A 14,680-nucleotide genomic window follows, 5' to 3' on the forward strand; every position below is an offset into this window, starting at 1 on the left:
TATACCTCCTGAAACTGCCATCCAACACACCCCTTGCTCTTGTAAACTCCTCATTGCCTCTAACTGTTTATCTTAATATCCTGAATAGAATTATTGTTCAGGGATATGGATATTTAAAAAATGTGTTCACTCCCCACCTGCTCCAGAGGTGTGTAAATAGCATCTCCTGAATAGATTGATTAGGTTATTTTAAAAAAAAACTGAAAGGTGTGTTTAAGAATATATCAGCAGATAAGCAAATAGCTGGGAAGATAAAATGAAGTCTCACCAGTTACGGCTGACTTTTATTGCCCTGAGATTGGGCAGAACTAGTGAGATGCGCGTAACAACTGGTGCCGTAAAATGTGTTTTAAGGATCCAAATATGTGATGTTAGTTGTTAAGTATGCAAGTTGAAGATTCTGAATAATTTTCATTCCAAAAATTTGTCCTTTTTATAATCCTATTTGGTTGAAAATGTGTGTTGATTTGTCATAAAATATTTGGTGTGGAAACAAAACAAATCTATTTATGATTTGGAGATGCCAGTGTTGGACTGGGGTGTACAAAGTTTAAAAATCGCACAACACCAGGTTATAGTCCACCAGGTTTAATTGGAAGTACTAGCTTTTGGAGCCCTGCTGATGAAGGAGAGCGCTCTGAAAACTAGTGCTTCCAAGTAAACCTGTTGGACTACAACCTTGTGTTGTGATTTTCAAATCTATTTAGTTTTTTAATATTTTGGGATATGTGTATCACTGCTAGGCTCGCACCAAAGGCTTTTGGTGCCTTTGCAAAGCTGGTGGTGAACTGCTCCCTTGAACTGCTGCAGTTTGTGGGGCATAGGTACACGCTCAAAACTGTTAAGTGACTTAAAGACCGTGAAGGTATAGTTCCAAGTTGGAAGGTCCCTGACTTGGAGAGGGACTTTTAGGTGATGTCTCCATGCATTTACTGCCCTTGGTCTTAATGATTTTGAAGTTGTGGGTTTGGAAGATTCCTTCACAGAAGCCCTGATGAGATGCTGAAGTGTAGTTTGCAGGTTAGTGTGCATGATCAATTGAGCTGCTTTGTCCTTGACGGTGTTGGATTCTGAGTGTTGTTGAGCTGCACTGATCCAGACCTGAGTATAGCAAATATCTAGTGTTCTCCTCATGCTTCAATTTAAACTCCAATGTTGAGGTTATAAGTTTTAACATTATACTCTGTGACGACCAACACTATTATTAACTAAACACTTCTTCAACCTTAACATACCACCAGAATGGGACTGATTATTGTATGCTGTGGTCCAGGCAACTAATGTATTATATTTGTATGTGTGTAAATAAACTCTGCAAACTTGTTGGAAAAATTCAGCAATTATGAATTTCAGAGTAGTCGAAAGCTTCGTTCACTAACTTATTAACTTCTGTACATATTAAATTTTTGATTTTTTTTCTTTGTTCATTTGTCAGATGCATGGCTGGAGTTGAAATTTGGCTTTATTAACTAGGTATGCGAGACAGTGTTGGACTGTCAGAGGGACTTAACTTTATATAGTGCATTTCATGACTTATCAGACATCCCAAAGTACTTAATGTCAATTTTGTGATTATTGATTGAGGGATGAATAATAATGGAGGATATTCCTCTTTGAAATGGTGCAAGGGATCGTCTACATCTGCTTGAGGAGGCAGATGAGCCTTTATGTTGATTGATCACGTGCTTAGGGTGCCAGAGTTCTGACTGCCAAAGCGAATCATCTTCATCCAGCTTGAAGAAGGCATGACAAATGAAGCATGACAAAGACTGTGAATGCAATCTCAAGAAATGCGATTTAGATGTCAATGGATGGGCGACCCTTGTTCAGAAGAAACTAAATGGAGGTAGCTTCTGCATGAAGGGAACAAACCCGCAAGCAAGAGGAAGTACGGAAAAGGAACTGGAAATAGTCTGCAAGTAATTTCAAGGCCAATGGCCAACTTCACCTCCTGGAAACCACTGCCAAACATGATTAGGGGTGTGACTCTAGGATTAGCTGATCAGCTGTGCAATGATCTACAGAACTGATGACCTCTGACACGGAACTTCATCGGTGAGTGATTGTCAACTATCAGGCTTGACTGTTGTACTCCAGTTCTGATCTGGGACTTGAACTTGGAACCTTATGTTTCTGAGGCTAATTGATTCACAGCTGACACCTTGAAGGAGGAACACTGGGAGATCCGATTCCAATAGACATATTTTCTAAAACAATGCATAATTTGATAGCTATTTCATGGAGTTAAGGTAAAATGTCATTAAATATATATTTTATGGGTATGATAGAGATTTTTGGCCTCACTGGGAACCAAAAGATGGAGAATTAATGGGCAAGTGGAGTTGATGCCCAAGATAGTGGTAGATACTTTGAACGTCTCATTAAGGTTACAAATTACAGAGAAGGAAAGTTGTGTTATCACCATCACGAGAGAAGTAGTATTAGACAAACTAATGGTGCTAAAGACTTGCATCTTAGTATCCTAACAGAAGTGGCTACAGAGATAGTGGGTGCATTGGTTTGTATTTTTCCAAACTCTTTGGACTCTGGCAGTTTTTCAATTCATCGCTACTTCTCCAACATGATGCCCCTATTCAAAAAGGGAGGCAAAAGGTGGGTAATCAAAGCCGATGAGCCAAAATAGATTGTTGGAAAATGTTGCAATCAATCTATAGGGAAGTAATAACTGCAAAATTGAAAAATTGTCTAATCAAACAGAGTCAGAATGGTTTCATGATATGGAAATTGTCCAACTAATGTACTTGAATTTTTTGAGGAAGTCTCAATTGAACTGGGTAGAAGGGATGCAGTTGATATGTACCTCACAAGATTAAGTCATAAGAGAAGAGCCTACTGTGCTGGAGGTAATGTATTGCATAAATAGAGAATTGGCTAATGGTTTGGAAACAGCAAGTGAGGATATCTTTACAGGTTGGTGACTTGTAACCAGTAAGGTTCCGTAGAGATCAGTCCAGGAACCACAACTGTTTACAAGATATATGAATGACTTGGAGGAAGGGAGCGAATGTACTGTAGGCAAGTTTGCAGACATTAGGTGAAAAGGCAGGTTGCAAGAGGGATACAAACAGTGTACAGTATACATTGATAGGTTAAGTAAGTGGACCAAAGGTTGACAAATGGAATATAATGTAGAAAAATGGGAAGTTGTTCATTTTGGCTATAAAGGCTAATTCTAATTCTAATTTTGGAAAGAAGAACTAAAAACAAACAGTATTATTTTAAAAAATGGCAGAGCTGCAACACACAGGTACATGTGCGTGATGCACAGAAAGCCAGCAGGCAATCAGGGAAGTTAGCAGAAGGTTGGCCCTTCATTGTGGGTGGGTGGGTGGGTGGTGGGAGTGTAAGTGTAAGGAAGTCTTGCTGCAACTGTACAATGTGTTGGAGGGATCGCGTCAAGAGTACTGTGACCAGTTTTGGCCCCTTTAGATTATATTCCCGACAGTGTGGAAACATGCCCTTCGGCCCAACTAGTCCACACAGACCTTCCAAATAGTAACCCACCCAGACCCATTTCACTCTGACTAATGTACCTAACACTATTAGCAATTTAGCACGGCCAACTCACCTGACCTGCACATCTTTAGACTGTGGGAGGAAAACGGAGAACAGAGGAAACCCATGCAGACACTGGGAGAATGTGCAAACTCCACACAGACAGTCATCCGAGGCTGGAATTTAACCTGGGACCCTGATGCTGTGAGGGATAAAATTTAATTTTGGAAAGATATTGTTTCATTGAAGGAAGTTGAGATAAGATTGCTAGGATAATCCTTGTGTACCAAGGTTAAACAGGTGAGGGCTAATTGGACTTTAGAAGAATGAGGGATGATTTTATTGAAACAGGGAGAACTTTTAAGAGGCTTGATAGACTAAATGTTGAGAGGAAGTTTCCTCTCATGGGAGATTCTTAGATCAGAGGGCATAATCTCAGGAGAAAGGAGCGTCAATTTAAGGCTGAAATGACAAGGAATTTCTTCTGAAGGTTGTATGTCTTATGAATTGCTTGCTATAGAGCTATGGGGGCAGAGTTCTTTAAGGTTGAGATACATTCTTAATTATTTAGGGCAATGAAGAGAGCAGGGAAAAGGCAGTAAAGTGGAAATGAGCAATGTCGCGATTCGAGTGGTGCTGAAAAAGCACAGCAGGTCAGGCAGCATCCATGGAGCAGGGAAATCGACGTTTTGGGCAAAAAGCCCTTCATCAGGAATGATCAACTGTAACTCTATTGCATTGTGGAACAGGCTCAAGGGGCTGAATGACCAACTCCTTTTTCTATTTCTTATCTTTTTAATATTTAACATGACTGTGCTGAGCTGGCTAGAAGTTCTGTTTGCTCTTGTGCTCCAGTATTTTTTCTGGTACATGTGGGAATGCATCATGTACATAAACCTTTCAGAATCCCTGCAATCACTTGTTATGTATTTGTGTGCAAACCTTTGTTTAATGTTTTATTTGACTTTTTGAATTATTGTTGCAAAGAATATCAGCATTTTTCACTTTGAGTTGAATTAGTGCTTACTATTGCAAAAAGAATTTTATTTTGCTGAAAGTTAATGTATCAAGTAACTAAGATACTAAATTGCTTGTTGAATGTGAGCACAGAATGGTAAACATTGGTTTTGGTAAGCACTTCATGGAACAGCGACAAAACTCAAATTTGTTTAAATTATGTAATACAGGAAACCAAGATCTGCAAAACTAGGATTTGAATGCATCTTTTTTTCTGGTTATAAATTCAGACAGGTAACCCAGCATCCAAACAACAAAATGGGAATTGTGAGATTTCTTGATATAATAGCTGTGCAGCTCTCTTTAGTATTCCTGCCAGAAAAAAAAAGGAGAGAGAGAATATGGTCATAATCTTGAAATAATGGAGGTTCACATTGTGACTATATTCTTGAAACATACATTCCTTGCACTAGCATTTTTCGATGATACCATTTATCGTTGATCAAGTGAAGTTGCATTAAAGGTAGCTTAATTTTAAAAAAGAGGCGTATTTGTAACTGCTGCACTCAGCTATCAGCAATCTTTGGAGTCTGGTTTAACAAGTCTGTTTGTTTAAAGCAACTTCCACAGATAATAGGGCAATGTCCCAGGTCAGCATGGGGAGTTTCCACCAGTTGTGTCCATTTGGAAGTGTTTTTCACATTGTGCCCACCCAATGCCCAGGCACCAGTGGTTGTAGTCATGTAACATCTGCACTTGTAGTGGTCCGTAGTGGATTGAAACTTGGGTGATATGTGTTTCTTCTGTTGATGTAATTACTTACCATTGACTAAAAGTAGTGTAATGTGAGCAGAGTGGGACACATCAGAGGCCTCAATTGATGATATAAAGAGCAAAGGATCAATGAAGTTAATGTTATAAAGAACATTAACTTCAGTTTGAAGAATAGCTCATTTGCTGACAATATCACATTTTGAAGAATGCATTGTTCTAATTTTTCTTGCATTACTTCATTACCCTGATTCATGGGTGATTTTATGTGTTAATACTGCAAAAAAAAAGTGCCAAGTTAGCTCGGCAACCGATATTTTTAGTTAAGTATTTGCTGTTTGCACCCATACTGAAAACTCCATTCCATGAGATTATTTTGAGGGAGCAGGTTGTTGTCACCAGTTTTTAAAAAGCTGCAATTATTATGTGCTGTAGTAAGTAAAGTGATAATTCCCTCCTTCCTTTCACCAAAGGCGCATCTTTCAGTTAAACGTGGAGTCCTTTTCTATTACATTTTTTTGGTCGTCATTGGAACTATTTTAAGCTGATTGAATATTCCTTGTGGACACATGTACATATTTAATTACTTTTGGTTAAATTCAACAACTTTAGCTGAAACGTAGATTCTCCTGCCCCTTGGATGCTGTCGGACCTGCTGAGCTTTTCCACCGCCACACTGTGGTCTCTGATCTCCAGCATCTGCAGCCCTCACATTGTCTTAGCTTTGTGTGTTGTCAATTCTGGGTGATATAGCTGCACATAATGATTCCTGTCAAGTACTGTTTGCTTTGTTTCCAGCTTTTTTTTTATGGTTGATTTAAAAAATCTAATTGGTTATAATTTTATAGCTTAGTCCCAAAGTAAGAGTATGGAATATGGAGTCACAATTGATTACAGTCGGTTCTGCTATAATGTGCGTTTATTCAACGCAAACTGGCTATACCATTATTTGTAGGAAGCAAACTTTTCCTTACCTGTATTGATATAGCGCAATTCCGATCCCATTGTTTTAAATGTCCTGCTATTACGTGTTGGGTCGCACAGGAATGAAACTGCCCTTTGAGACTTGGTGAGGTGTCTCTTGAACCACTACAGTTCATGGTGCTTAGGTACTTCCAGAGAGTTGTTTCGGAGGGATTTCAGGATTTTGATCCAGAAACAGTAAAACAATATCAAAATAATTCCAAGTCAGCATGATGTGTCAATTTTGAAAGGAACTTACAAGTTGTGCTATCTTCATATGTCTTTATAGGTCATTGGTTTGTAAGGTATTGTCCAAGGAGCCTTCAGTTGTGGACATGCATCTTGTAGATGATGCCACTGCACTTTGCAACCACCACAATGCTTTGTTGATGGCTGGGATGAATTCTGAAGATGGTGGTGTGGTGCTAATCGAGTGGGCTTTGCTCTGTGTGGTGTTGAGCTTCAAGAATGTTGTGACCTGAATTCAATCATGAGAAGCACGGTGGTTCAGTGGTTAGCAAAGAACAAAGAAAAGAAGAAAGGAAATTTACGTCCCAGGAATAGGCCCTTTGGCCCTCCAAGCCTGAGTCGATCCAAATGTACTGTTTAAACCTGTTGGTCAGTTCCTAAGCGTCTGTATCCCTCTGCTCCCCACTTACTCATGCATTTGTCTTAAATGAATCTACCGTGCCTGCCTCTACCACCTCTGCTGGCAACGCGTTCCAAATGCCCACCACCCTCTGTGAAGTACTTACTGTGTGTATCCCCTTTAAACTTTCCACCCCTCATCTTGAAAGCGTGACCTCCTCATTATTGAATCCAAGAGCACTGCTGACTCACAGCACCAAAGACCTGGGTTCAATTCCTGTCTCTGGCGACTGTTAGTGTGGAGTTTGTATATTCTCCCCGTGTTGGTGTGGGTTTCCTCCGGGTGCTCTGGTTTCCTCCCACAATCCAAAGATGTGCAGGTCAGGTGAATTGGCCATGATAGATTGCCCATAGTGTTAGGTGCATTAGTCAGGGGTAAACATACGGTAGGGGAATGGGTTCGGATGGGTTACTCTTCGGAGGGTCAGTGTGGACTTGTTGGGCCAAAGGGCCTGTTTCCATACTGTAGGGAATCTATTCTGATCAGGTTTTGTGAATTCCACTGTACTCCTGATTGTTCCTTTGTAGACGATAGGCAGGCTTTGAAGTGTCAGGAGATGAATTACTCACCACAGAAGTCTTAACCTCTGATGTGTTATTTGTAGTCAGTGTGTATATGGCTAGTTCTATTCAGTTTCTTGTCACTGGTAACCCCTGATATTGATTGTGGGGGATTCAAAGGAGATAATTCCATTGAATGTTTGAAGGGTGGTAATTAGAGATGCCATTGACTGGCACTTAAATAATTTATTAACTGGGTCTGAATATTGGCCATGTCTTGTTGTGTTTGAATGTGGACTACTTCAGTATCTGAGACGTTGCATGTGGTGCCAACTTTGCAAATCTTTGGCTTTGATATTGATAGAGGGAAGCTCATTGAAGCAGTTGTGGATGGTTTCACCTCAGGCACTACTTTGAGAACTACTTCAGTGTCCGGGTGCATAATGGCCTAGTAAGGCAACTGCTGTGCCCAGGGCCAGAAGAAACTACAGAAGGATTGTGCACAGAACTCAGACTATCTCAGAAGCTAACTTCTCATCAATGGACTCGGTTTACATTTCTTGTTGGCATTGAAAGGCTGCCAACATCATCAAAGACCTCTCCCATTCTGGTTATGCTCTCTTACAACATCTTCCATCAGACTGAAGATGCAAAAGCTTGAACACATGCACCAGCAGGTTCAAGAGCAGCTTCTTCCCTGCTATCATTAGACTGAATGGACTATCTAATTTCAAATAATTTTGATCTTATTGATCTTGCTTCATGCATCTCATGCAGTGTAACCTATGATCTGTATGCCGTTGCTTGGTATGATCTGCCTGTATTGCTCACAAACAAAGCTTTTCACTGCACTTGGGTACACATGCTTATAATAAATTAAATCAAATCAAAAGCTGAGATTGACTTCCAAAATTCCTGAAGAAGGGCTTATGTCCGAAACATCAATTCTCCTTCTCCTCCGATATTGTCTGGCCTACTGTGTTTTTCCAGTATGACATTTTTCAACTTTGGGACTCCAGCATCTGCAGTCTTCACTTTTTCCAACAGCCTATGCCATTTTCCTTTGTAGTTGCTGTGACTTAAGCCAATGAAGAATTTCTCCCTAATTCCCATTGAATCCTGTTTTGTTTGGGTTCCTCCTTTTATAAAGGGAGTAAGGCAAAAGTTGGAAAATTACAAACTGATTAGCCTGTATAGCCTGAATACTTGGAAATGTATGGTAAAATAGGGCAAAGTCAGCGTGGTTTCATCAAGGGGAGGTCATGTCTGACAAATCTTCTGGAATTCTTTGAGGATGTAACAAGTATGTTAGATCAAGGAGAGCCCATGGATGCTACCTAACTGTGTGTGTGTCCCCCCCCCCCCAAAGTCAAAGCAAAATGCTCAGAGACACGGTATAGTTCTGGATGTAGGTTTGCTCGCTGAGCTGGAAGATTCATTTCCAAACGTTTTGTCACCTACTAGGTAACATCTTCAGTGGACCTGTTCATGATTCGTGCTTTCTGTTTATATGTTTGGGTTTCTTTGGGATGGTGATGTCATTTCCTGTTCTTTTTTCTCAGGGGGTTGTAGATGGAAGTCTAACTTGATGTGTTTGTGTCCGATTGGAATGCCATGTCTCTGTTTGGCTCGTCCTAGGATGGATGGATTGTCCCAGTTGAAGTGGTGTCCTTCCTTATCTGTATGTAAGGATACTAGTGAGAGAGGGTCATGTTGTTTTATGGCTAGTTGGTGCTGATGTATTCTTGTGGCTAGTTTTCTGCCTGTTTGTCCAATGTAGTATTTATTACAGTTCTTCTATGATATATTGTAAATGACATTAGTTTTGCTTATTGTCTGTATAGGGTCTTTCAAGCTCATTAGCTGCTGTTTTAGTGTGTTGGTGGGTTTGTGGGCTACCATGATGCCAAGAGGACTGAGCAGTCTGGCAGTCATTTCCGAGATGTCTTAGATGTAGGGAAGAGTGGCTAGAGTTTCTGGATGTGTTTTGTCTGCTTGTTTGGGTTTGTTGCCAACAAAACACATCCAAAAATATTGTTAAATGGCTCTACATAATGAATGCTTTTCCACCTTGTTAACCCATTACCCTTGCCTCCAGCACCCTATTGTCAACTGCAAGCTTTTATCTGATCTGAGTCATGCTCAACTGAACCTCTTGTTTCACAAACTCAAAACTTAAACTCTTTCACTACCTGATCATACCTGATACACAGTCTCACTTAGACTCGAAGAAGGCCTTTGACAAGGTGCCACACTGGAGGCTGTCGAGTAAGGTAAGGACCCATGGTGTCAGAGGCAGGTTGCTAGCATGAATTGAAGCTTGGCTGTCTGGCAGAGAGTGGGAATAAGGGTCCTTCTCAGGTTGGCAGCCTGAGTGGTTTTCCACAAGGCTCAGTGTTCGGACCACAACTTTTCACTTTATACATTAATGATCTAGATGAAAGAACTGAGTGCATTCTGGCTAAGTTTGCAGACAGTAGAAAGATAGGTAGAGGGACAGGCAGCATTGAGGAAGTGGGGAGGCTGCAGAAGGATTTAGACAGGTTAGGAGAGTGGGTAAATGGCAAATGGAATACAAGTGGGAAAGTGTGAGGTCATGCACTTTTGTAGGAAGATTAGAGGCATGGAATGGGACAAATGGGACAAACTTCAGAAGTCTGAGATGCATAGAGCCTTGGAAGTTCTCATCCAGGATTCTCTTAAAGTAAACTTGCAGGTTGAGTCAGTAGTTAAGAAGGCAACTGAAATGATGGCATTTCTTTTGAGACTTGAATAGAAAAGCAGCGATGTACTTGTGAACCTCTGTAGGGTCTGACTACATTTGGAGTATTGTGCACACTTTTTTGGGCCCCATATCTCAGGAAGGATGCGCTGGCCCTGGACCGTATTCAGAGGAGGTTCACAAGCATGTCCCAGGAATGAAAAGCTTAGCATATGAGGAATGCTTGAGGACTCTGGATTTATGTTCAATGGAGTTTAGAAGGATGGGGGTGGGGAGGTTGAATCTAATTTAAGCACACAGAAAACTGAATGGCTTGGACAGAGTGTCTGTTTGGAAGATGTTTCCATTGGTAGGAGAGACTAGGACCCAAGGGCACAGCCTGAGAGTAAAGGGAAGACCTTTTAGAACGGAGATAAGGATAAACTTCTTCAGCCAGAGGGTGGTGAACCCATGGAATTCATTGCCATGGGCAGAGTGGGGCCCAAACTGAATGCTAATGAGCAGGTTGTTGTGGAGTAAAGACTGCTTGAGAACATGATCCATGGCACCTTTCAGCACTTTGAGCATTCACTGGGACATAATTGATGCGTTTGGGTTTCCTTTTTGTGGACAGAGCATACTTGGCACTTTTCCATATAGTGAGGTGATGCCACTTTTGGAAATGTCCTGGAGTATCTTGGGTATGGGCCAAGTCCTGGAGCATAAATCTTCAGTGCTATGTCTCATACAACTTTTAGAAACATGTATATCTTTGACTATTTTATGCTATTTTAAAGAAATTAGAAACTTTGTATAAATACTTGTGAGCAGTTTACTTGCACTTTGTATTTTAATCTTTTTTTAAAATAGGATGAATAAATCTTGATCAAATGTTTTTTATTACTTCAGTAGGCATCAATATGCTTTTCCCTCAAACCTTTTTTTGACTGTTCAGATTTTTGCACGTGGAATTTCTTCAACCGTATCTTGATGTTCCTGACATTGCTCATGCGTGGCTTTTACAGCATCAAGCCATAGGCGTGAATATTTCTGAACATTAGTATGAGTCAGCCTAAAATGGATTTGAACTTGGTTCATTTGGTGTCCTGGGTCTCTCATGCAATGATAACTAATGCTATGTGGTTTCAGAAGATTGCATTTGTTGTCACTTTGGTCAAATATCTCATTTTTATTGTATGCATGAAACTGGTGCTGTGGTTGCATCTTTTGCACTTGATGATTTGAGCATTATAATGCTGTTTGTGCTTGCATGGATAGCTTTTGAGATTACAGGCTCCTGAAAATCCATTCTCAAGCTGTGATTCAGGTGAGGATTGAAGTGTATGTGTATGATTTCCATATTTTTTGCTCTAGTACCGCTCAACTTCTAGCTCAGTAGTTATGGAAAATTAAGGTCTAGTTCCTGTGATTCTGCTAACCTATTTACTTGCACAAAAGTTGATCTTGTGTGAAAGCCTTTTACACAAGGCTAAAAACTAAACCTAACGTTTTGGGAATTGAAGCCCAACAAATTTAGAACTCAAGTTAAAACCGGAGATTATGTTTTTTTTTAATGCTATTTCATTGTCATTGTGAACCTGAATTTAATTTTTTGTGGGTAGACGTTGAAGACATGTATTTCCTAGTGTGCTCTCCTCTCTGCATTCCACACAGGTACAGACTTGGACAGGCTCTGAATCAACCCTGCATTCTATTTTTACTTTTAGTCTGGCACAGGCAGGGATATTCCTGTGGGTTGATGGTGTCTAAAACTGACCATGGGAATGCTGGAATAAAAGTAATCCCATGAAGCCGGGAATGTTCTGCAGTAGGGGAAGAGATTCCATGTCAGAAACTGCAGAAACAGATACTGCACTAAGCTGTTGTGCAGGAAAAAGGTCCTGGGAATCACTACATGTATTTAAGAGTTGGCATTAAGGCTCAGAAGCTCTGGAAACTGTCTGAAGCAATTCAACCTCTGAAGCAGCCTTGTCAACTGAGAGTGGAGTGAAGGAAGTATACAGCTGGTACGTTGCAGCAGAATAGAATTGGGATTTGGAACAAAATTGGGATGGTGTCAGCAATGTGAAACTAGCTGTTTGTGAAACAGCTGGAGTTGTATGTAATGAGAAGATGCTAGAATCCAAGCTAGGAGAAAAGGATTGCGTTATGTGGATTGAACACTTATTGAGGCAATTCGTGATGGACCAGCATTTTGAGAGAGCTTTATAGGCAGATCATCAGTAAAGAGCTGTAATTCCTTTGTAAAGGAAGCAAAGCTTTTGAGATTTGGTGCTCCAAAGTATCACACTCAGCTAGGAGGATCACTGGAAAAATCCATGGGATCTTTCTGAACAGGATCATCATCTTAGAGTACATCTGTGCTGTGTTTAAGCACACTTCTGTCTCTCTCATATTGATTCTGGATATTAGAGCAGAAGTTGTAGATATTTTCTAATCTACTTATTCAGTGATGTTATTCACACCTAGGTGGGATTTCAATCTGAGACTTTTACCTTAGAGGCAGGGACTGTGTCACAGGAACATGAGTGTTTTAGTTTCCTAACCTTTTGTATCAAGAAGTTTTGGTTGGTTTGTTGAAAACTGGAAACATTTCTCAATCTTTCAACCAATTCAATTCACTTCAAGTGATATCAAGAAATGGCTGCAGGCACTGGATACTACAAAGGCTGTGGCCCTGATAGCATTTTCGTACTAGTGCTAAAGACATGTAATAGTCTAGCTACAAGATTGATATCAACTGAACAATGTGGAAAATTGCACAAAAGGGAGGGCAAATCCAACCCACTAATTACTGCCCATCAGTCTACCCTTGACCATCAGCAAAAGCATGTAGGGCGATTACTGTAGTACAGCACTTGAACAAGAATAACCTGTTTACTGTGTTTCACAGGGCCAGTCTGGTCCTGGCCTCATTAAAACATTGGTCCAAGTGTGGACAAAAGTGCTCAACTCCAGAGGTGAGAATGATGACCCTTGACACCAAGACAGGGGTTATTGATCAAATATAGTATTAAGTGCCTGGGAATGACCATCTTCCAAGAGAATCTAGCTGTGACCCTTGTTGTTCAATTACATGACCATCACTGAATCCACCACTCTGAACTTCCTGGGGTTACTAATGACTAGAAAGTGAATTGAACCAGCCATGTAAATACTGTGGCCAGAAGAGCAGGTCAGAGGCTAGGAATTCTCTCGAGTCCACCAGCTTTGTGCTGAGTGCTTATCCACCATCTGGAAGGCACAAGTTAGTAGTTTATGGAATACTCTCCATTTCGCTGGATGGATGCAGCTCTAAAACTTAAGAAGCTTGACACCACTGTTCAGGAACAATCAGCTCACTTCATTGGCATTGGGTCAAACTTCTGGAATTCCATTCGCAAAAGCAGTGAGTTTATCCCTGTACCTCCAAGGACTACAACAATTTAATGAGGCAGTTCTACTCCTTCTGCAGACCCTTTGGGCTGGGGAGTAACACCACTCCTGGCCAGTGATGCCCACATTGTATGAATGAAACATAAAGTTAATATTAGTATTGCAATACTTATGAAGAATTTTCCAAGTAAACAAATAAAAGTAACTTTTTTATTGTGCCAACCAGTTAAAGTATCATATGTTCTGGATACCTTCATGTAATTTGTTTTATTTTTGAGTTATGCTTTGTATTTTCTGACTGAATTTGTTAAATTGTATAAATATTGAATATTTAATTGTTATTTTCTGTATTTAAACAGCGACTCAGAAGACTGTCAACTAAATATAGAACTGAGAAGATCTACCCAACAAACATTGGAGAAAAGGAAGAAAATGTTAAAAAGAACAGATATAAAGACATCTTGCCATGTAAATTTTACCGTTTGTTTTTGAAATTTAATAGTAACTAAATACTTTGTATGATTAGAACGTTTGTGCAGGTTTGAGGATAATTGATTTTTGTAACAACAACAACTTGAATTCATCTGGTGCTTTTGCTAAATGTTCAAGGCCCTTCACATGAGCATTAGAAGCCAAACTGACATTCAGCCAGGCACTATTAGGGCAGGTAATCAAAAGCATGGTCCAAAAGAGATTTTTGGGAGTATATTCAGTGAACAAAGGTGGAAAGGTTTAAATGAGGAATTGCAGAGAGTTAGAGCCTAGATATTGGAGAGCAGGACTACCCATGCTGAGACAATTATAATTGTTAATGCCCAAGATGCCAGAATTAGAGAAGTGCAGATATGTTTCAGGTACTGCTGAATAAAGGTACATTTTGTTAAAGATATTCATCTTTAAGTCATCATGAAAATTCTCAAGGAATATTTAGTCAATGGGCAATAAGTTTTCCACCGACGAGATTTGAACATTTGTTGATGGACTGTGGCCAAGGCATTACTGTGGTGAATGCACTAGTTAATGACTGACAGTCAACTGCCAAGCTTCGTTTAAACTGTAGACTAGGCAGACATTCTCTGGTCAAGGTACTGCCTCTAAGAAATGAACCAGTGAATAGCTGTCCCCAGTTGTGTTAAGCTGAAACATGTGCAGTGTATGCGCATGTTCTTTGTCTGCAAATACAGGCCGTATATATTACTACATGAAGCTTCTAGTATGCACAAAACA

At 40.2% G+C, this 14,680-nt stretch overlaps 1 protein-coding gene across 3 annotated transcripts in view; it reads left to right on the forward strand.

Annotated features, from left to right (window-relative positions):
- LOC132826716 (tyrosine-protein phosphatase non-receptor type 12-like) overlaps positions 1-14,680 on the forward strand; it is a 134,533-nt gene that overhangs the window by 52,748 nt on the left and 67,105 nt on the right. For all 3 annotated transcript variants that reach the window (XM_060842828.1, XM_060842830.1, XM_060842829.1), the window contains exon 2: positions 13,813-13,921. In XM_060842828.1, coding sequence (XP_060698811.1) covers positions 13,813-13,921 — 109 coding nt within the window. The remainder of the gene's footprint in view (positions 1-13,812; positions 13,922-14,680) is intronic.

Source organism: Hemiscyllium ocellatum, chromosome 23 (genome assembly GCF_020745735.1).
Source record: "Hemiscyllium ocellatum isolate sHemOce1 chromosome 23, sHemOce1.pat.X.cur, whole genome shotgun sequence".
Lineage (NCBI taxonomy): Eukaryota > Metazoa > Chordata > Chondrichthyes > Orectolobiformes > Hemiscylliidae > Hemiscyllium > Hemiscyllium ocellatum.